Genomic DNA, 24,681 nt, shown 5'->3' with positions numbered 1-24,681 from the left:
AGTGCCTTCAGGAGTCTGCACACCACCCGTTCCATGTCATCGTCTCATAAGCTCCTGGTGGACCTGGAAGATAGACATGGAGTGCGAGACCTGTGCAGAACTGGAGAGCTCAGTGTCAGAGAAACCGGTGAAATATCCATGGACCGGCTCCGAGTAGAGGTATCTTATGGCTCCGAGGACTTTGGAGCCGAAGTACCAAGCTTATCAACTAATATGACCTCCAACGGCTCCAAGGACTCTGGAGCCGAGGAGGTAGTGACCTTGGAAATGTTTGATAGCTTGACTGGCAGCTCTGACTGAGCCAATGTTGTAGGTGAATGTCTTTTCTGAGATTTTTCCTTTTTAGAAGAAGAAGACTAAGAACTATGGATAGCATCCTCAAAAGTTGGCTTTAAGAGTCCTTTCAGAATCAGTTTGTTTCTCCTTTCTTGAAGTACTCTTGCACTGAAAGAGTGACAAAAGTTGCCGTCTTCTTGTAGATGAATAACACCAAGGCAATAAACACATATAACATGTCCATCTGTGATGGACATTTTTGTGAGCATTTCTGGCATTTTTTAAAGCCCTAAGGCTTATGTTCTCTCTCTTTTGAGTCTTTAGACATGGTTAAGATAAGACCGCAAAAGCAACAACAACAACAAGAAAAATTTTGCTATTGAACTATTGAAAGCTAAAGCTACACTGAAAAATACCCACAGGAAACACAAGGAAACAGACAACCAGGGAGAAAAAATAAGGCCTCTAATTCAAACAGTCCTATTTTCTAGACCGCAATTAACTACAAGCCCTCTAACTTAAAGGGACGAATAGCTCTCTAACGTAAACGAGCTACTGTATAAATTTAACAAACAAACAACAAAAAACAACAACCACTACAAGGGATACCAGTAGGCCTACAAAGCGATGGCAAAAACCGCGCCAAAGGGGATAAACTATCACTATCTAACTGTAATGCAATAAAATGCACAGTGAATTAAATATAATTCGAAGATAAGCTATTAATTATCAAATATAACAGTACAGAGGAAAAATAAGAGAAAATTTGTCACAACTTAGCCATGGCCAAGATGAGCGCATCCAACCTTGTAAAGTGGCAAACGAGATCTGGGGAATTATACCACTGCATTGTGGGATACCTTCTTGCCATGAGCCAGGTTTGAGACATTCAGCAATGTACTCGGCCGAGTCCATCAGCGTAAGAATGAAGGCGAGATAGGACAACGTAACATCACATTTTATTGAAATATACCTGAACATATTTGTTTTTACAGTTTTCTTTTGTAAATGATGCTGTTGTTCTCCTTACTTTTCTCATGTTGTTGTGACTTTAAGCAGTTGTAGTATCAAATCATTTTTCATACTCAAACTGATAGTTCATGAAAAAAGACAGAAATAGCTAACAGTATATCAGCATGGCTGGAAAAAAGGGAAATAGACTAGAATCCTTCAGTATTTTATTTTTTTAATTCAAAAGGAACATTTGTAATATAAATTTTATCACAGAATACAATTTTTGTGTAATTTTATATCTAACCTATGGTTCAGTACATATGCCACTTGTAAAATGAAAGAAAAATTCACCATCAGACAGTGCAGTCTGCAACTAGGATTTTAGAACATATCACTGCAATGTATTTTCTTCTAACTTCCATTTTGTGAAATAATTTGAAGTTCAGAAATTCACCCTTCCCCAAATCAGATGTGGTGTAGGCATTAATAATATAAAATTACAGGGACTGTGGAGCCAGACCCCTTTAACATCACTAAAACATGTTTTCGAACTCTTGAATAATTCTGAAGTATGGAGTAGTGGGGAAAAAAGTACAGAAGCAGCACTTTTCATTTAGTCTCATTTCTGCAAACTGCCCTGAATTCAGTTATAAAAGATATTAATACAATTATAATTATTTTTGAAAGTCAGGTATTGTACAATATTTCTATAATTAATTTTGAAAGTCAGGTATTGTACAATATTTGTATCTAATATTTAGTTAGTGCCATATAATTTTAAGTTGTTATAGAGCTAAATGAGGTAGCTGACATCAATATTCTTTTTACCATTCTTAAGTCGTGTTTCCCTTCACTTGACTTAGCATCCTCACATTCTATTACTTTAGCTGAAAACATATAGTGATTTGCATTTAGTCTAACAATTAAAGAAGGCAGCAAAGACAGAATATTTTCATATGGAACATCATCAAGCCTTTAGGAGTTTAAAATGAGATGCAGTGTACCATTTACAGTTTCAAGACATTAGCTGTATTTGCAAAACATAAAGCCACACGTGCTGACAAAGGATGCCAAGTGTGAGCTGGGTGCAAGGTGCAAGCAGAAGGGAATGTGTTTTTTGTACTAAGTTTGAACACATCATTTATTTTATTATCTTTCCATTCATAAATTAGCCACATAATTGACATGAATTAAGGGGTCCCTTCCTAGATATGACTTATGCCAGTGGACAAATCTAGCTAAAAGCAATACAATTGTTTAGGAGGTAGTCAGCACTTTTTATAGACAATGAAGTAGAAATATAACCTAAAAGTAGATAAGGAAAAACTATGCAATACACACTACATATTTTCACATGACTGTATAAAAACAAAGTGCAATGAACACAGTACAAATCTAGCATTCTTTCAGACACATGCACAGGCAAGATAATCAAGGTGATTTCATTCCATGTGCCTATGCTAAGAGGATAATGTCCCTGACAGAAGTATTATGTGCCAGTATACCTAAATTGAGCATGGATCAATGAGAAAGTTTTAGTTCTGTCACCAAAAAAATAAAAAAAAAACCCACCATCAGACATTTCACATGCAATAAGAGAGATTGTTTCAAAGACAACAGTCACAAAAGAGAAGGGCTGTTTTGAAGGTCCTTGTATTTTGGGGATTTCTGCAATGGTGGAGTGTCCTGAGAAGCCTGATGATTATATGTTTAGAGGGCAATCTCTTAGCTGCATCCTAAAACCCTCCTTCCCTGAGAAAATGTTGCATTTCTCTTTGATCTAGAGTCATTCTAACCTGTTCAGGAAAAGGCAGCCATGTTATTACCTTTAAAGAGACAAGCATCATTACTGGTGCACACTATGATGCTAATAAAACCATAAACAAATATGGTTGTGTCTGAGTAGCTTTATGGTATGTGCATTTAAAACTTCTCACTGTGGACTATGAAGGAGAGAAGTTCCATCTGACTGATTTTAAAAGGCGTCGGTCTCATACTGGGGAATACATTTATTTTGTTTTTCACTGCCTGGCTATTTAATTGGGTGAATAGTTTTCAGAGTTGTGTACTTGATTCATTGTGTGTTTAGTAGTGCATGCATGTGTCTGTGTGTTTGTGTGTGTGTGTGTGTCTGTGTGTGTGTGTGTGTGTGTGTGTGTGTGTGTGTGTGTGTGTGTGTGTGTGTGTGTGTGTGTGTGTGTGCGTCTTGTGTCTGTGAGAGAGACCATGCATGCTCATGCGAGATAGAAGTGAATATTACCTTCTGTAAAACTGCACGGTGGCAGGAAGACAGTTGTTAGTGGTGAAGTGATGCAGCATATAACAGCACCATGTAACCTACAGTCAACAAATCACATGAAAAAAGGTATACAGTTACTGCAACACCTGCAAACTGTAGTAATGGTAGTAGCAGCAGTAGAAGTACAAGTATCTTTTTATTCTCATTTTATCTTTGATTTAAAATTAGAAAGCCCATCTTGTATGGTTACATTTCTAAGTCATGATGGAGAACGCATTCAGGCTTCTGTTGCTTTTGAAATACTTTGCTCAACAATGGCTTCTTCAACAAGACCAGTAGTAGAATATTAGACAAGGAATGTAGTGAAAACTGTAGCTTGAATCATCTGCTCACATTACTGGAAAACTTGCAAAAGAGGCAATTCCACAGTGGTCACCTTTATTTCTTGCAATTCGTAAGTAACCTCTTTCTCCCCATTGCAGTCCCCAGCTGTTAAAGAAATAAATACATTATAGAATCATGATAATGCAAATCATACTTTAGCATTGCATTTCCTTCACAGGAAGCTTCAGGATGCTTTCATTGATGATCACTGTTAACACTCACAGTAATACACACTGGTGTTTAATGTCAACATTTTTATCTCTGCATTATTTCTTACACAAATACATTTACACAAAATAAGATTGGTTACACTGATACATAAAACATACCTTCTTAATTTATACTACTTGGAATGATATTGCTTGTCCATATTTCGTCCTCTACAGATGAACTGACTTGCATTTAGTGCCAGTTTCCTCAGAAACAGAAATTACTTCACAGCTATAGTTAGAGATTACAAAGTTTTCTGCATTTTAATTCTGAGTTTTAATTTTTAGTTAGAATACCTTTTTATGTTTTACAACCTTGTCACTTTTCCAGAATGCACACCATCACCAGTGAATTGTAGGATAGGTGAGTTTTACAAAACGAAAAAAAATGTCCAGCGGTAATAAAAGGAAATGGCAGAAAATGGGATGGACTAACACTTTTGTTTTTGTAAGAGATAAGGAGGAAGGTTAGGGAGAAGACAGCATTTGGATGGCATATGAGAAGTGTAGAAGGAACAGGACAAATAGTTGTACAAGTTAATTCTAAGGAAATGGGGAAGAGAGTCATAAATGAACATACAAACAAAGGAAGCAGTGGCTGCATCTGTTTAAAAAAGGATATATATATATATATATATATATATATAGAGAGAGAGAGAGAGAGAGTTGTAATGAAAAGAAAGGCCAGTAGGTATATATTGATGATAAATTTAAAGGAAAGGAATGATGGAAGGAGTTGACAGAGGAAAAACAGAGATGGCAAATGCCAAACTCTTTTTGCTTCACATTCTCAAAATAACAGAGGTACCTAAAAATAAATACTGCTGTGGGCATATGGACTGATTGCTATCAGTCTGTTCACACAGATAAAGTTTTAGAAATAAACACCTACTCGGTTTGAACAAAGCAATGATAGCTTAAGAGATTGTTGCAGAAGTCTGAAAGAAGTAAAAGGAGTGATAGTACTGCTAGTAACAGAAATGTCTAGCTTTCTTTTAAAAAAAATCACAGGAGGTAGGTGCATCACTTATACACTGTGGAGATACAAGTGGTTTCTTTTGTAACAGCAGGAAAAGAGTAAAAAAATGCAGACCTTTAATCTCAGCGGTACTGTAATGCTGGATATCTTAGGTAAGAAAACGCTTGCAGTAGAGATCCCAAGATAGCAGTATTTATTTATTTATTTATGTATGTATGTATGTATGTATGTATGTACATTTGTTAACCAGGTAAATTAGATGATCACAGGCCCTTTTCAGCCATAGCCTTGTCTTCATGTCAAAGACAAGCACTGCACCAACGTTTACCACAAAAGCAATGTTCTGCATATATACAGAATAAATGTCTGGGTATATAAGAAGTAAGTTTGTTCAATATTTGGTTTAACAGAGGTACCATCAAATAATACAGTATAATGCAGATCATGCATTTATTGTGCCTTCATAGTTTGTAAGTTAGATAACATATATGTGTATTTGAATTGGTTGATGACTCTGTCTACAGTATGTTCAGTGTGGAAGTAAAAGTTGAGTTTTGGTCATGCATTGTAATTACCTGCTAAAGAGTGACAGCATAAATAGTTTGAAAGTGAGTGAGTTTAGAAGGAATGTGGCTCTAGCTGTAATAGGTATCCAGTTTAGGTATTTCTGTGTAGAAATGTGGTAAGGAATTATTTTGTGAATTAGTAATTGTATATTAGGTAGAACTGAGTTTTTGCAAGATTCCAAAGGTAATAACTGTGGATTTAGAGAAATGATGTGATAAATTATTGTTTAGAATCCAGTTCTGGGGCAGATGACTTTTTTATCATTTCCATAAAGAGTGCAACTTTGGTCAGGTATTTCATAGGTTCATGGACGAATACTAGGCTAACTACCCTTGAAGCTCATTTTAAGCCTAGCCAGTTATCCCATTAGTCAATATTATCCATACCCAATTCCACAGTTTATATTTCTATATTACCCATTACTGATTAGTTATGGAAGAGTTAGTGATTATTTCTAGGAGATACCACTGAGTATTTATAGGTGCCATCTTGTAGGAAAAACATTTAGGTGCTACCTCTGTTCATAAGTAGTACAGGGGGCAGTCCTAGGTTAAGTTCCCTCATTCCTATCCATAGATTCAGGTTATGCTTGAATAGGGACCGGGGGATAAACTTTGCTTTACATGGAGGGAGAATCTGTTCCAGAGTAGTGGTAACTTCTGAGAGATGTACTTGTCTCCCAAGCTTCTCTTTTTAAGTTACACAATAGTCTAGGGTTCATGGAAATAGTATTTCTGATAACATTTAACTTGCACATGTGCAATAAGTCCATCAGTATTCAGTCAGATGATGCCTTATAAACCAGACACAGCTCCCATCTCAATAATCTGTAGGATACTGAATACAGTGACAATGCAATGAGGTGGTCCATTTAGTTAATGTTTTAGGCCCTGTATTCTTTTTGTGAGGAGAGTCTGTGGGTGTTCACATTGTTGCATATGCCTGGCCAGATACATGCCAAAGGGGACAATGTACTGAATGACTGGCCTGATGAGGGCAGAGTAAAGGAGGACAATGACATACCTGGACCTGAAGGCTATCCCTTTGCTTATAAGCTGCAGAATATAGATGGGTTTTCTTATCACTGTGGAGGGATATACTTTGAAATGTCAAAAGCCCAGATAATCAAACTGCATTTCTTGAGATGAAAATCGCTAAACGTTATATACCTGAATGACGAATTTTTCCCAGGGTAAGTAAACACTTGCTCATACTTCAATGTAAAACACACACTGGTGTAAATAAAACCCACCTAGGTGGGGGGCTATGCTCCCCGCAGCCCCCCACACTGCCACAACTATATATACCAACTCCGGGATTGCACTAGAGCAGAGAAAAGGGCCTTTTGGGCAAGTGTTCACTTGCCCAGGGAAAAATTCGCCATGTGGGTATGTAATGTTTTGCAATTTTCGTCTTGCGAAAATGCAGTTTGGTTATCTGGGTTTTCGACGTTTCAAAGGCGATCCCTGTGGACACATATTGGTCATCTGTTAGGTTACTGCCCACATATGCTTCCAAATCCTGAACTGAAGGTGTCAACATTTTGGGACAAATTGTCAATGTGGTAATTTCCTTGGGCGGTGGGTTTCAAAAAGGATACAATATTGCACTTTTTGGCATTAATTTTTAGCCCATGGCTGTGACATCAGTTATTTGTTTGGGACAAACCTTCCTGCAGAATGGCTGGGTTATTTGGATATTCAATGACTGTTCTTAACTTGCAGTCTTCTGCAAACTTTGTCAGATAGAGACCCTTGGTGTTTGCCTTTACTTAAGACAAGTAGATGTCAAAGAGGAGAAGTCCCAGTACTGAGGTTTGTGGGACTCCACTGGTAACTGGTCTTTTTTGTGGAGGTAGTTTCTTTGTCTTGACCTCTTGAGTCATATCTGTGAGCCAGTTGACAATCTAGCAGGAGACATAGGGGTTTATTCTCAATTGGGTAAGCTTTTCCACTATGCCTGAGTGAGGTATTATGTCAAAGGCTCTAGCCAGATCTAGGTAGGCAGTATGCCTCATCTTGCCTTTGTCCATTGCTTTGGTGACCTTTTTGAAGAAGTCCACTAGGTTGAGTAAGCAAGACCTACCTTTTGTGAATGCAAACTAGGATGAATCAAGTGTATGGAGGTTCATTGCATTGGTAACTTTTTCAAAGATATCTACTAGGTTGGGTAAACAAGAACTACCTTTTATGAACTCAAAATGGGATGGATCCATTGTCTGGAAATTCTCTATGTTCCTGTTTATTGATTTCATGACTAGTCTTTCCATGGCCTTACCAATGAGGCTGGTCAGACTTATGGGTTGTTAATTACCCGGTTTGGTGGATGGCCCTTCCTTGTGAAGGGGTATGACCATTGCTGTCCTCCATTTGTTTGGTAAAAAGTCTGTGTGTAGGATGCAGTCAACAGCATACTTGAGACCTCAGATAAATCACGTTTCATGATTTGCATTTGGGACTTGGTCTTGCATGAAGGCATGCAGGTATCAGTTTCTGGAATGCCTTGTGAGATAATAGAGGGTGAAAGATGGGTGAAGCTGGAGCTGATTGTATTAGCTAGTAGGTCTGCTATGCTATCAGCTTCAATGTAGGTGTTGTCATGTACAATCAGCTGAGTACTTTGCTGCATACAGCTCTTTAGATTGTGGAGATAGCAAAGGAAGGCTTTGTGATTATTTTTAGCATGAGTGGCTGTCTTTTCCTCAGACATGGCCTTGGTAATTTTAATTAAACTTCTGAGTTGTGTATTTATTTTAATGGTGAAGGATCTAGTACATTTGCCATAATGATTAAAGTATTTACCTCCAATGTACAAGGTACAAGGTTCAATCCTGATCTCTGACCAATGCCTCTGTGGAGTTTGCATGTTCTCCCTGCATTTCTGTAGGGTTCCTCCCAAAAACATATTGAATGTTTCAGCCTCAAACTCTGCCAAGAAAGAAGTTGTGAGCAGCAGCACAAACTCTAGATGGTGCCTGTCAGAAGATGAGTTGTATAAATCAATTGCTTTGAGCACCAGCTGTAATGTGCAGTATCCTTTAGATAGCGTACATGGATCACAGACTGTGTACTGTGTCAGGGGTAGCCAAATGACAGTTTAAAAATTGGCTGTAGGTGATCTAGTACCATTTTTCCTAAAACTAGGCATGGATATTTGCCAGTGATAAGTGGGTTGAGGACTCAGCCTGAAATGGCTTATGCCATGGGCCTATGCTAGTGATGGGAGGGGTCTGTGTGCCTACCATAAAGCACAGTAGCTGTGGATCAATTAGCTACTGGCTGGCTCCAGTTGCCAAACCTCATTTACCTTTGATAGCTCTGTTGAGTGAAAGCTGGACATAAAACAAGTCAACCTGACAAACATGAAGGGCAGTACAGCAAAGCCACTTGGTTTGAGATCCAGTATCTACTACTGAGGAGGACAGCCTAGAAATAGTGTGGAAATTATGGTGAGGCAGAGCCTTCAGATGTCAGTGAAGGATGTCATCAGAACTGGTGACAGATTCATGGCAATCAGACTGCAGTGTAAGGATAGAGCAATATTCATAATCTCAGGCTATGCCGCACAGCAGGGTTGTGATTGGAAGGAAAAAAATGTAATCAAGCAGCAGTTTCATTTCTGGAGTTCAGCTATATGTAAGACCTTACCTGTGCATGGGTAATTCTGATGTTTTATTTTTTGTTATCGTGATTGAATTAAAGATAAAAAAGCCAAGAACATAATGCTTTTATTGGCAACATTTGAGTGGTATTAAAAAAAAGAAATAGGTTCATACTAGGCTAACTGCCCTTGTGGGCCATTTTAAGCCTAGCCAATTGCCCCATGTGGATCAAACCTTGCACCTTGTGTCTGCAAGGTAAACACCTTAACCATTATGCCATCCTCCCACCCCTATTAAAAATGTAACCATTTGTAGTTTAACATACATGGTTGGATTGTATTCTTACATATGTACATATAAATTTTATATGGTATGTTTTTACAGTAAAGCAAATATATAGAATACTTTACATTTTAAAAGTAGATACATGACTAAAGAATAACTGTTAGTACCTAGAGCGTCAATTACTTTGCTATACAGTTAAGAATCAGTATTAAGAGTTAATCAAAATTATAATTCTACACTGTGTGTGTTTTTTGGGTCTATATCAGTTCACCGAAACAGTTGAATTTCGAACACCATATGTTCGAACTTCTAACTACGAAGTGCAAAAACATAGAAGTCTTAGAACAGCGATTTTTTCCCAGGGAAAAAAATCGCTGTTCCAAGAAACACACACACAACACAAGCACACCAAAAAAACAGCAATCCACACACATACACTTAAAATCCTACATCTAACCCTACACTAAACTGTACATACACTGCTATCTATCCACTTACCTTAACCCAAACCCTAACCCTAAGGTCCGTCACTATCGCACACTCACCTGACCCGCTCCCTAACCCTAACTCACCTATCCCACCCTAACCCAAAAGTCTGTCACTACCGCACACCCACCTCACCCGCGCCCTAACCCTAACTCAACTAACCCGCACCCTAACCCTAACATCCACACAATCGCACACTTACCTGAACCCGAACCATAACTTTCCACCACAGTCCTGAAAATCGTGAAGCCACAGAAACGGCCCAACGAATTCTTTCCCTGGGAAATAATTTGGTGTTCTGTGGCTTCGCGATAATCAGTGTTCGAACTTCACAGTTCGAACATATGGTGTTTGATCATCAGCTGTTTTGATGGACTGATATAGACCCTGTTTTTTTGATTGGAGATTATTTTATAGGAAGTGACATTAGGTTTACATTAAATATGATGCTTTTATAATTGGATGACTAGCTTTTGGCGGCATTTTTAAGATATAAATGTCTGATTAATTTGTGTTATTATCTTCTGAAGAAGTTCCACTAAATAATAAAAGGAATGACAGTGCTCAATTTTATGCATCTTGCTTCTTGTCCTGCTTGGTTCTATTTCAGCCATTTTATTTTTTATTTATTTTTTTTTATATTTGTGTGATACCTTGGTTTCAGCTGTGTTAGTTTATATATATATATATATATATATATATATATATATATATATACACACACACACACACACACACATATATATATATATATATATATATATATATATATATATATATATATATGTATATAGCACACATCTATATATGTGTGTGCATATGTGTTTGTGTGTTTTATATATATATATATATATATATATATCTATATATATATATATAATCTATGTGTATATACGTGTGTGTGTGTGTGTGTGTGTGTGTGTGTGTGTGTGTGTGTGTATATATATATATATATATATATATATATATATATATATATATATATACACACATACACACACAAAATATATATATAATATTCAGTATTAGTTGTTTTATGGTTGGTAAGTGATCATGTGCTTTCCCTGTAGTGGCTGGGGGCCATATGTTTTTATGTTAACAGGACCAGACAGCTACTGGCATAGGTGGAAGGAAGAGAAGATACTGCAATTTGTTTTTTAAAATAGTGTGATTATGATTTTGATATACATGTTATATATACCAATAATATAATATTAATAAATGTCACTGGTAAGCAGTTCAGTCCTGTATCTTTATAAAGCATGTAGGCTACCTGATGTGGAACGACCAGTTTTTTCGTAGTCTCTCAATTCATAGATTATTACTAGGCTAATTGCCCTCATGGACCATTTTAAGCCTAACCAATTACCCCCTGTGAGAATCAAACCCTGCACCTTGTGTTTCTAAGCTAAGCACCTTAACCATTGTGCCTCCACTTTAATCAAGAGTGAGTGAGTAATGCTTTTGTACTTTGTGTCTGATTTGACAGGACCTGTTTTCATTCATTCTTGCATTTCAGCACCTTTCAGCTCCAGGCAGGGAGTCAGCATTCTGGGCCTTGTTAATATACTGTTATGAGCTAGTGAGTGTATTTATTAACACAACTGCAGTGTTCAAAATAAAAAGTGAGGTTATGTGACAATGGTAGGGTCATGCTTTTTAGCCTTTGGTTTAAAAATGTTGCATTGCGTCTGTTAAATGTGGGACAGTATCTTGCTGTGTCTCTTGTGTTCAAGTCTAAATACTTATTTTTATACTGTTATCTTAAGTTTGTCGCTTTGTTAATGGGAGCTTTTTCTCCCGGTTCTGTTCTTGAGTTGTGCCCAGTGTGTCTAACTCGGTTAATGAAATGTAAATAACATGGAACCTTCTTGGTAGCTTTAGTGAGGAGGAGCTTGCTGCATGGCTTAATATGTTATGTTACTTTTGATTTTTACTTAATCTTATTACTGAATGTGTGACCACACCTTTATTTTTTGTCATTAGGTACAGTAACTACCTGGGTGGGCTGCCCAGGGCAGTACTTCAGTTACAAAAAGGGTACCTTGAAATCTGGAATAAGGTTGTTGGGTTTTGAGGTACAGCATGGAATTATCCCTCAAAATTCAGTAACTTTCGAAAAGTGTGGGTATTGTTGTTGGGAATGGATGTTAAGGCAATGCAATACATTTCATGTGAATACCACTTGCTTCCCAAATTGCATGAGAATGTAAATTATTAAAATATCACTTAAGAATATTTGTTGATTACTAGTTTTAGGTGAATTTGCTCACTGTCTATTATTTGCAAAATGGACCTTTCTAGACGCCATCTTCTTTTTTTCCAGTGTCATTCATTCTTTCCTAATATGATTAGGGATAATGTTGGGTTTAAATAGCAGCAGTGCTGAATCATTAATATTTCATCTTGCCTCCATCACACAGACTTTTTCCAAGAAGTGTATATGATCTATCTATAGTAGCGGGAATTCCTATCCACATTTTGTTTTGAAATCTCAGAATGTAAATCATTCTTTATGCCCTGCCTCCTTAAGTGATTTTATTGTCCTGTGGCTAAAATGGCCATGGTTAATAACTACATAGCTTGCTATAGTATTAGGCTGCTGCTCCACTGCACTAGGGCTTGATGTCTTGTGAGATAAAATGATAGTTTTCTACTTTAAGTTACAATAGTGTGAGAAGACAAGCACATGTTGCAGGTGGACTGGACACTCTAAATTGGCCCTAGGTGTGAGTGTGTGCATGCGTGTGCCTTCTGTGGAAGGATGGGCACCGGGCTGACAACTTGACACCGTAAAACTCCACTGTCAATTGTTCTGTGGACTATTGTTCTGCTGTGGTGACTCCTAATGGGAAAAGCCGAAAGGAGAAGATAATTCTACACTCTGTAACCTTACCAGTATAGGTTTATAGGTGTGTACTAGGCTAACAACCACTAGGGCTTTTTTAAGCCTAGCCATGCATCCCAGGTGTCTGAAAAGTTCTGTTACCCTTCATAAGTGTAAGCAGGGCCTTAAGAGTTTAAACATTTACAAGATGTTGGGGGGGTTGGTCCTAAGCAATCCAGTTATGATATGGATAATTTGGCTTCATCATCACCATCATCATCATCATCATCTCCCTTTTTTCTGTTTTCTACATGAGGTCAAGGTGTCATGTTAACTTTTACCATTTCACTCAATTCAGTGCCACACTCCTGCCTTCTTTGACACTCATAAACCTGACTGTTGCAGATCTTCTCTCATACAATGCATACAGCTCTTTGCTGGACATCTTTGTTTCCTCTTGCTTTCTTCCTGTCTTTCCCAAATCTTCTTTACCCATCTTTCATGTTTTGCAAAGCAAGAAAAATAACTCTTACACTCGTAAACTGTATTCTGTTTTATTTAGTTGAAGCATAAAAATCTTATAAAAATATACATGTATGGTGGGTGTACCTAAATTAATCAGGTAGGTGGGCTGCTCATTTGATATCTTCAACCACAAACTAAGTTCATATAGAGGAGCATAGTCATACAAATAGTATCACAGTTATGCAGATCATATTTGTACATACATACTGTTATGAAGAGATACAAAGGTTTGCATATATTACTGTCTAACAATATGATAGGAATATACAGTATAGAACAAACATATTGATACAGAATGGTCAATACAATGCAGTAGATCACAAGCGTTTGTTTATAAATGTTGTATTCTTAGTAATTTCCAAATCAAAATGTTTATAGAGAAATTTACATGTTTCACAAATAATTTATTTTCCAAATGAAAAAAAAAATGTAGATATATGCAATTTATTAACAATCTGTCTTTTGATATACCAACCCTAAACTGTACGCTTTACTTAGATGTCATTATCATACCACAAATTACAAGGAAATTACAAGACTGTAGCTTACTAGGGAGTCGGCTTTCTGTTGGGAGCTTATATAAACTGTAAAAAAGCAAGTACTGTGCTGTTTGGTACACACCAAATCTTTAGATCCAGTCCCATATTTAACATTATCAACCCTCAAGACACCCCATTGCCTTGAGTCACTGAACAAAGGTACCTAGATATAACGGTTGACCAACAGCCCCCCTTTGCTTAGCACTTGCAGAACATCTGAGAATTAGCACTTGGTCAACTTAGGTTATAGTAAAAATACTTTCACCTACTCCCAAGAGAATCTTGAAAAAGCTCTACCAATGATAATTTCCAAAACAGAATACTGTCTACCATTATTTGCTCTTAACTCCACATAGAACATCCAGACTGCAAGTGACTACAAAAAGATCTGCTGATTCATAACCCTAGGCAGGCACAGAGAACATCACTGTATCACTGTCGAAAAATCCATATGGCTAGCAGTTACTGCTGGAGGCACTTTTCTAGTCAACTGTATGGACAATCAAACTAATTCACTGCTTATACAGTTCACCTCTAATACATGCACTACAACACAGGCAGCCAAATTATTCCTTATACTTCTCTACAAACAATTCCATATGTTTTTTAGAACTCTATTTCAAATAAGCAATGGGTGAAAAAGCTTTTTTCAAAATTTGCACTTGCAGTGTAGAACTATCTCAAAATATCTGAAAACAGGAATTAAGTCCATTCAAGAAGGAGCTACTTCAGTTTCTAGTAATGAATACAAGTGCCAATATTTCAACAGCAGCTAAATCAGGTCTATAGCAATTATCTCATATTTATACAGCTATACACTTTTATTTCTAAGCTACATTAAACACAGTTATTTGATACATTTTATACATACAGTATGTAAAGACTGCTTTCTACTACTTTAATCTCTTCTAGCTCGTTTCTTTTAACATACATGCTGCTCTCTTTCATCTACCTCCTAGGTATTACCATCTATATTTATTTGTGTCTTCCACTTCACTCCATTGCTATTCTGCAAATTAATTGTCATAGTGTTTGAAATGTATAAATAAAATTTTCATACTGTATCGTTGTCATCTGCAGTTTTCTTCCATAAGTCTCACAATTGTTGTCATAACCTGAATTATTGGCCAAATTATAGAGTACCATCACTGTGTTGGCACTTGTGAATGCTTAAGTAGCCCAGCCTGTGGCTGAAAATAGTCTGTAGACCAGTTCATCTCTCTGGTCTACAAAGTTATTCAATTTTTTGCAGGTTATACATTTAATAGTCTGTTAGCAGTTGAGACCACCAAGTTTTTAATTTAGACATTATCCCTTAAATAGCTAAATGAATTTTCCTAAAATAAGTATTGACTTAGTTTTGATTTGAAGGTCTGTATTGTTTCTTGGGCATGAAGTTTTTTTCTGGAATTTAGTTCTATATGGCAGGTGCTAATTTGATAAAAGCTTTTTCTCCTGTAGCCTTATTGAAAAGGGGTGGGGTGGGGTCTTACTAACTTGAAAGCTATACTGCTTCTCAGGAAGTAAGAAGTATTTCCGGTTTCTAGTCTGTAGTCAATCCGCAGTGGTGCAGCGGTAGCGTTGATGCCTCACAGCAAGAGATTCTCCCGTTCAGTTATTGGCTGGAGTGTGGGGAGTGCCTTCTGTGTGGAGTCTGCATGTCCTCCTTGTGGTTGGGTGGGCGTTTGAAAGACATGCGTAAATGGGCATGCCTTTGTTGAAGGTTGAACGTCGAGCTGGCACCTCGGCGTTCGTGAAAATCTTCTGCCAATCATTAGCGGACCGGCGTTCCACTGTGGTGACCCCTAACCGGGAAAAGCTGAAAAGACAAACAAACAGTCTGTTGAGGAGAGGTGGGCAGTATTGTAGGCTTAGTATCTTATAGAGTATATTGTCAAGTTGCAGGGTTGCTTTGTTGTTTATTGCAACTAGTGGAGCTTATTTAGACTCATGCAGTGGTGTACATGGGGTTTTGCTAAGTAAGCAATGTGATAAATTTTGTTTTCTGCTAGTTGTAATGCTTGTGTATTATCTGGAGAAAGGAGAGAGATTAAATATAGTATTCCAGTTTTGGAAGTAGTCAGTTCCTGGAAGGGGCTTGTTGTTTTCCTACTGACAGTAGGTTTGTTAACATATAGCATAGTTTTAATTTAGCCATGTTTTGTTTACAACATTAACTGTTTTAAGTGAAAGGTCTAAAATGAGGCTGAGATATTTTTGTTGTACAGGAGGAATTACGGTATCAAGTTCTTTTAGCATTATTATGGGTGTACTTGCGATAAATGTGAGGTAGGATTGAGCATCCCAGCAGATTTATTTGATTTAACTAATAGTTTTTTTTTTTGTGGTCCTTAAGCATAGTTGGTTGAAGTTATCCTTTAATGTGTTTTGTAGTAGAGGTAATGACCTGCCTGTTTTTTATCAGTAGGACTTCATATTCATACAAGATGTGTTCTAAGGCTCAGAGTTCTAGGGTGATATTTGTAATAAATAATGAAGACAAGAATGGTCCTAACATTGATCCCTATGGTTCACCTTAATTTATGGTGTTAGATATGAGTTAACAGAAACTTGGAATGTGTGATCTTCAGTTTCTGAACCAACTGACTCTGTTTAGTTCAAAGTTACATTTGCTTAGCTCGGCTAATAAAAGTGAATGCATTTCATAAGAATCCTGTATTAATTGTTAAATTTATTGCACTTTACTAGAGTTTCAAAGCTGAACTGTTTCCACTGCTGCTGAAGTACTTAATTACATTGTGTCTGCTAGTATTGTAGGAGAGTAGCACCTAGATTGTGTGGTTTCCATGCACTTGAACTCTAAAACCAGCATTTTTACATTAAGACGGTTTTCTGATTGCACTCTTGGGGCAGATGTGTGCCGTAACAAACCTATCTGAGTTGGGGCTGCTGGCTGAAAGCTTATTGTGAGTTTTCCTTATTGGTCTGTAGGCCTTGTTGTTATAAAACTTGTTTTTTTTTCTGATTCTATATAAGCCCATTGTTTGCTCTAGGCTGCTGTCTGCACAATGGCGGTTGGCAGTGCCCTGTAGAAATGCAAACACTATTAAGTTAAAAGTTCCCTTAAAGTAACTATTACTGGAACCTTCCTCAGTTCCCCTGCCTCTCTAGGAGTATGTGAGTTGCACACAGAGCAGCATCATCTTGTTGGATAGCTTCGGTTCACACTGAGTATAGCACCCATTCATCATCCACGTGTTATCATCCCAGTCCATTTAAATCTCCCCACTATTCTCCCTGGTTAAACCCTGTAGTTAAAAACCTGAAACCATGGATAAGCACTTTCCTGCTAACTCTGTGGCCAGCCTGGTGGACATGGACATCCTGAGGCAATGTGAGTAATGTAGCAATTGTCTCGTGTATACTGACAACAACTTAATCTTAAAACAAACAAACAAACTCAGTATGTGAGAGATGTAGTTACATTATGAAAATTGAGACACAACTCCCCTATACTGACAAATCAAATGACAAACAGTTTGTCAGCACACACACATAATTCCCTCACTAAATAAGGTCTCAACACATAAACCCACATGTGTAGAAGTACTCACAAGTAACTTACCCAAAACCTCAGAGGCCTCCCGTACGCTGTCCTCACAAACCACATGCAAGCAAAACCAAGTAAACACCAGCCCCTACACATAAAAATACACATCACTGTGTCTCCACAAGCAAGCCCCTAAGGAGAAACAACACATATTCAAACATCTTGGTCATAGGAGACTCCATAGTGAGACACATGGACACTCCCCACCAGATTGGATAAAGAGAAGGTTACAGTCAGTTGCCTGTCAGGGGGCCAGGATTCACCAGATCATGCAGGCACTCAGGTCACTCAACCAGAAGTACCAGTATGACTCAGTCATAGTCCATGTAGGTGTGAATGACCTGGGATGTAACTCCCTGGACTATATGAAGAGAGACATGATGGACTTCTTTGAATACATGTCACAGGCTGGTATGAGCCTGCCATTGAGCAGCATTCTGCCCTCACCAAGAATGATACCACTACACAAACAGAAAATGATTGATTTTGATAATTCGCTTAGCTACAGGTGTCATTCCAAGGGATGTATTACTTCTCAGCCTGGGACAACATGATCAACAGACAATGTAGATTTGTCAAAGACGGTCTGCACCTGTCACAGCTATGCTTTCAAATATTGGCCAAGCATTACCCACCCCCATAGCACCTTATTTAGGCAATGCCAAACCAAAAGACCTATCAGTGTAGGCCAAGCTGAAGGCACTACTGCTCAATGTTAGGAGTCTTAACAAGAAACTGCACTCCTTGGAAGTTCTCCTTGACCTGGAGAATGCTGATATCTGTGCAGTTACAGAGACATGGTTCAAGGCTGTGGAAAGCACTCCAGCAGTGCAAGACTACAATGCCCCACACACATTCAGACCCCTTTCTGAAAAGGAAAAAAATGAAAGGAGGATGTGTTTTTATTTACATAAAAAGTGATCACACCTCTAGGTCAGTCAAGCAGTAACTGACTGAACTAATCCCAGGTCTAGCTGGAAAAACAAGCCGCCCTGGTGGATCCCTGGCATAAATAGTCTACACAAGAGAAGGAAGAAGTTCCTGTCTAGAAGTAAGTGGGAGGGAGCACAACAGAGAAAAAAATCCATCATTAGTCTCAACAGGCAAATCAGGGAACTAGTCAAGTCTTCAAAAGCTAAATACAAGACTAAAATAGCCTCCTAAGCAAAGGATAACCAAAAAGCATTTTTAGTTATATCAGAAATCTTAAGGGAAATACTTAACAATGTACTGAGCTGGCTGTACATGGCACTACCTATACTCAGTCAGAAGAAATAGCAAACCTGCTGGCCAATAAATTCAGGTCAGATTACCCCCTTATCACCTTTATTCACTCCCCATAATATACCCTCTACCATTTCTTTGCCTGTTATCACTAAAGAACAGGTCATTGCTGCACTCTCTAAAGCTAGAAACATGGCATCAATGGACCCTGACGGAATCCCAGGGTGCCTATTAAATAGCCTGAAACATGACTTAGCAGACCCACTCAGATCTCTATTTAAACACAGTTTCCAGGCAGGCATTGTCACAGTAGAGTGGAGGACATTAACAATTATTCCTGTGCACAAGGAGGGGCCATCAGCTGACCCAGTAAGCTACTGACTAACCTCATATGCAAAGCTATGGAAAAGATAACCATGGACCTGATTAACAATGACATAGGAAATCTCAAGACTCCAGACTCAGCCCAGTTCAGCTTTGTCAAGGACAGGTCCTGCCTGCTCAGTCTGGTGTACTTCTTTGAGAAGGTCACCAAGGCCATGGATGAAGGTAAGATAGTGATTACCACCTATTTTGACCTGGCCCAGGCATTTGACACAATAGTATCAGGTATTATAGATATACTCACAAAATTGGGCATAAACCTCTACGTCACCAGATGGATAACCAAATGGCTCATGGATAGGACACATGTTATTAGAGTGGGGGAATCCACATCTAGCAGGAGGCCAGTCACCAGTAGAATATCACAGGGCTCAGTGCTGGGCCACCTTCTGTTTGGAATATATTTCTCAGATGTAAAGGCAAATATTGATGGCCTTTGGCTGACCAAGTTTGCTGATGACTGCAGGTTGGGGGCAATCACTGACTCCCCAAACAGTGTTGATATCCTACAGAAAGGTCTGAAGCAGACTAATGATTGGTGTCAGAGCCATGATGTCAAACCAAATGTGAAGAAGTGCATAATAATACCCACTGCGAAATAAATACTCTTGCAAATTACAATATTAGATGGCACCCACCCCAAGAGTAGACCTAGTGGTGAGAGATATAGGTATTCAGATAGATAGTAATCTGAACTTTGACTACCATGTGTCCACTCTGGTGAGGAAATCCTTCTGTATGGCTTAGCTTATAAGAAAGGGCATAGCACCACATCTAAGGATGTCATAGTACTACTGTACTCAGTCTTCATCAGACCAATAATCAAGTACAATGCACCTTTTGGCATGTACCTCACCAGGCACCTGCAACAGTTGGAGTGTTCTCAGAGGTTTCTCACCAAACAAATACAGGGTATAACCAACATGTCATATGTGGACCGATTAAAAGTCCTATCACTATAGTCATTTGATTACTGAAAGGTTATCTGTGTCTGACCTACAATGCAGTCTCTTACTCAGCCCTGATGGAAATGTTGCATAGTCACAAAACTAACTGCACAAGGATTACCTGCTTTAAAGATTTAAACCTGATCTCTGACATGAATAGACCATGCTGGAGAGACAGATATGTATCCCAGATATGTGTTTCAGAGATTGCCCCTCCTCTGGAATAAGCTTCCTATTCACGTGAAGGAGAGCCCTTGCCTGACAATCTTCAAGCACAGTCTGGACCTATGGGTAGGAAATCACAAATTCACTCCTGGGGTGATGCCCATGTCCCATATGGACAGAGGCAGCCTGTAAAAATAGTCAAAACCTCGCTTGCTGACCCTTGTTATCTTTCCCCTAAGGATTGAAAATTGGGTAAAATCTGGTAAAAACTGTCTGGGCTTGTAAGGGTTCTTTTGCCATTAGCCTAGTATATCTCCTATGAACCTGTGAGTGACAATTTTGAATGGTCTGGTCATAGCTAGGAGGTCACTTGTTGTAAGGTTGTTGTTGTTAAGGTTGCTATAGATTTTATCAGTAGTTGGGAGTGCATTTATGCACTGAATCCTTTTCTAAAACTATGCTGAGTGTCATTAGAGAAGGGCATTGGTATAATGGCTAAAGTGTTTGCCTCACAGACAAGAGGTACAGGGTTTGATTCTCACCAAGTGAAATTAACAGCAGCTAGCCTAGTACTTGCCTATGAACCTATGAACGTAAATTGCAAGACCTACTATATAAAGCAGGACAACATCAGTTGGTGCTAATAATAGGGCCAGATAGAACATGATATAAGGACAGGGTGGGGCAACAGAGATAAAGAAGGAGAGGCCATTCTAAATTTCTGTCTGGCAAATGGCTTGATAGTGGTCAACACATTATTCAACAAGAGAGACAGTCACAAGATCATATACAAGGGTGTCCAACATGCAACTCAGGTAGATTTCCTCCTATTAAGGAAAGGGCATTGGGGTAGAATGAATGATTGCAAAGTCATTCCCAGTGAAACTGTTCTCTGATAGCATAGAACACTGGTTGCTATAATTAGCTGTAAGTAGTGGTCAGAGAAGGCTCTAAAATCAATAGAGACTAGGCTGAAAACTTAGAGGTTGACTGGAGAGAAAACACAAGAGTTCAAGGAAATACTCAGGACTCTAGCATATCAGGAAGAACAGAAAATAGATGGAGTTGAAGAAGAATGGCAGCGATTCAAAACAGCACGTGTGAGTACTAAAGGACAGATGGAAATAATGTACATAAGGAAAGATAGTGGTGAAATGTAGAAGTCCAGGAAGTCGTCAAAAGAAACAACAGTTGCAAGCAAAAGATGGAGATAGAAAATACTGTCCAGGGTAAGAAGGAATAAGGAATACTGGCTGACTCACAAAGAGGTTAATAGAGCAGTTGCAATAACAAAAATCAAGGCATTAGAGGCAGTCTAGCAGATTCTGAAAAGTGACTCAGCAGATAGCGCAAAGAAACTCTTATCAGATTACAAGGCAAAGACAAAGATAAAGAAGATAGTTATGAGACACCCTTCATAAGAGATGCCAGCAACAACTTTCTCTTCTGTTCACAGGACTTCAAAGGCAGATTGGAAGGAGTACTTCCAGCAGCTTCTAAATGAAGAAACACCCACAGAAGCTATACTGCCTCAGATACAACCTATGATGAAAGGAAAGGAAGAGCAAACCCTAAAAAGAAGTAAGAACAGAACTAAGGAAAATGAAGTCAGGGAAAGCAGCAGGCTCAGATGAAGTCGCAGCAGATATGATCAAGATGTTGGGTGAGTTAGGGGAGAAATTACTTCAGAGGGTACTGACCTCAGTATGGAGAGAAAGGCAAATCCCATATGACTGGAGAATAATCATTCTAGTGCCAGTACACAAGAACAAAGGGGACATTCACAACTGTGGGCAGTACAGAGGTATCAAATTCCTTTCGCACTGCATGAAAAGTCTGGAGAAGGTGATTGATAAATTAATATGTAAAGTAGCAGAAAGTAAGATGGAGCTGAGCAGTTCAGATTCAAATCAGGGTGCAGCACAACTGACCCAAATTTTACAGTGAGACAGATAGTTGAGAAGAAGTTAGAGGTGAGGAAAGACTCCAACTGAGCATTCTAAGACTTGGAGAAAGCATATGATAAAGGTCTCAAGAGAGATAATTTGGGCAGTCCTGCAGTGATTCAAAGTTCCAGAAACATCTGTAAAATTACTGCATGCTATGTACAAGAACACGATACAAGTATGAGCAGTGTTCAGGTTGACAGAGGGGTTCCCAGTGTGAGTGGGTGTGCATCATGGTTCAGCTCTGAGCCCACTGCTGTTCACACTGGTGATCGACTACATTAGCAAACAGGTCAGAGGGGACAGATCAACAAAACTACTATATGCAGATGATATAACATTTCAGGCAAACACTGAACAAGATTTTCAGCAAATAATAGGGGATGTAAATACAAAGCTGAAGGCACATGAGATGAACCTGAGTTCAGAAAAGATAGTTGAAATGGCAGCAAATGGGGGAAATTAGAAGAAGATGAGAATTGTGATTGAAGGGAAAATAGTGAAACAGGTTAACAACTTCAAGTATCTGGGAGAGTTAGTTGAGGAGAAAGGAAGTCTGGCCGAGGATGCCAAAGCAAGAATCAGAGGGGCTGCAGCCAGCTGACACAGAGTGTCAGAGGTAGTGTGTGCCAGAAGAATGTCAAAGAAACTGAAAAGTAAGGTGTACAAAATAATTGTGGGACAGTACGATATAGAAACCTGGGCAGTGAAGGAAAAGCAGTTAAAGAAACTAGAGGTGATGGAGAGGAAGTGCCTGAGAAGTTTGGTAGGGTGCACACTGTTTGACAGATGAAGAAATGAGGACATTATAGCAGAAGCTAAAGTAGCCCCAATTGCAGGGAGGGACAAAGAGACAAGGACAAAGAGACTAGAGTATGGTGGTTCAGGTATATGTGCATGAAAGCAGAAGACAATTTGGTGAAGATGATTTTGGGACAGATAGGAAGAAGGCAAGAGAAAAATAGAGCATCCAGCAAAGAGATGAATGGACTGTGAAGAAAAGACCAGCAACCATCAGATATGACTGTCAAAGAAGTTAGGAGAGTGGCACTGATTTGAGAGAGATTGTGACAGTCGATGTGATACTCCAACTCCTTGTAGAAAAATGGGAAAAGGGGGTTGATGATGATGGTGATAATGAAGGATCTAACCTCCTATGGGTTACTCTTATGCTATTTAGCTGTGATTCTCTTCCTTTTATTGTAAAGCTTGTCTATGTTGTAATTTTCACTGTAAAGGTTTGTTTTTGAGGTTAGTCCTACACTTGTTCTGACAAGGTACAGCTGCTTCTATGCCTTTGTTGACATGCTGGTACAAGTTAGTGCTGTATGTTTTCTCACACTTAGCAGAGTTTAACAGGTTTGGGGGGATATAAAACTTGTTAGGGTATTGTTTAGAAGTAGTTATGCATTGCTGGAATCTTAGGTTTCAGTTTTATTTCAAGGGAAACAGTTATTTGGTCTGACCTGATGAGCGAAGCTGATATGCAATGAGTGGAGCACGACTCACCCATATTAGAAAGGATAAGGTCAACAATGTTTTTACCCCTAGTGGATAATCTCAGTAATTGTTCCAAAGTGTTTGCATTAGTAAAGTCCAGGAATCTCTGTGTTTTCACACTAATGGTGGTGTAGGTTCCCAGTTTATATCTGGTAAGTTAAAGTCTTCTAGGAAAATTATATTTACATAGGTCATAGAGGGAGGTCTATAACTGGCTATAATGTGGCTAGGGACTTCACTGATGGTGAGATGGACATGAAGAAGTTCTAATGCAACATGTTGGTTAGATCTAAGACACTTCCTGATAAACATCAGGGCACCTCCATCTTTTTTCCCTCTTGCAAAGAAGCTGGTTTAATTTTGTGGAGGGTATTATAACCCTGCACAGTTGGAGTACTCTCTGCTGATTTAAACCATGTCTCAGTCACTACAAAGATGTCTACATCCTCCAAGGAGAAGAGGACTTGTAGGGAGTGGAGGTTTTTTTCTTAGCCATCTAGCATTGATCAGTAATACCTTGATATTATCCTTGACTCATACAGGTATATTGAAATGTATATCTGACTGGCATCACCAAAAAAGGAAGTATGGGGTGAAGAATGTTGTACCCAGTATTTGAAAATATAGAAGGAACAGGTGCAGACCATCCTTGGCATAGAAGCATAGGCTGTTGATCATGAACTCCCAGGTTAAAAAGTACTGCATCCCTTTCAAATAACACCAAAAGCTAAGCCAATTATTAAAGTTGATTATTTTTTGCTCATTTTGTGGCATCACACTTGCAGACAGTAGAATGCTGCTCAATGCTAGGCTCATACCTGCCTGTGACACAGAGAGCTGTATTATATTTCTCTTCATATAGTCGTGGGAGGTATGTCTCACCCACATGTACTATGAGAGGGTCATACTGGTACTTACTTTTTAAGGACTTGAGTGTGTGCAAGTTCTGGTGGATCCTGGTACCAGACAAGCAACTGACTCTCATTCTTTCCTTGTTCAACCTGGGAAGTGATAAATATGCATGTCTTACAATGGAGTCTATTATAACTAGAGTATTTGTTTGAGTAAATGTC

The 24,681-nt window shown here is 38.6% G+C and overlaps 1 protein-coding gene across 2 annotated transcripts in view; it reads right to left on the bottom strand.

The window, feature by feature from the left end:
* Positions 1-1,437: 1,437 nt before the first annotated feature.
* Positions 1,438-24,681, bottom strand: part of CTSS (cathepsin S) — a 328,334-nt gene continuing 305,090 nt past the window's right edge. For both annotated transcript variants that reach the window (XM_044080053.1, XM_044080052.1), the window contains exon 8: positions 1,438-3,958. In XM_044080053.1, coding sequence (XP_043935988.1) covers positions 3,859-3,958 — 100 coding nt within the window. In that variant the 3' untranslated portion in view covers positions 1,438-3,858. The remainder of the gene's footprint in view (positions 3,959-24,681) is intronic.

The sequence above is a fragment of the Protopterus annectens genome, chromosome 8.part0 (assembly GCF_019279795.1).
Source record: "Protopterus annectens isolate FY-2018-M chromosome 8.part0, PAN1.0, whole genome shotgun sequence".
Lineage (NCBI taxonomy): Eukaryota > Metazoa > Chordata > Ceratodontiformes > Protopteridae > Protopterus > Protopterus annectens.
The sequence above is the reverse complement of the archived record's forward strand: the minus strand, read 5'-3'. Positions and strand labels throughout refer to the sequence as shown.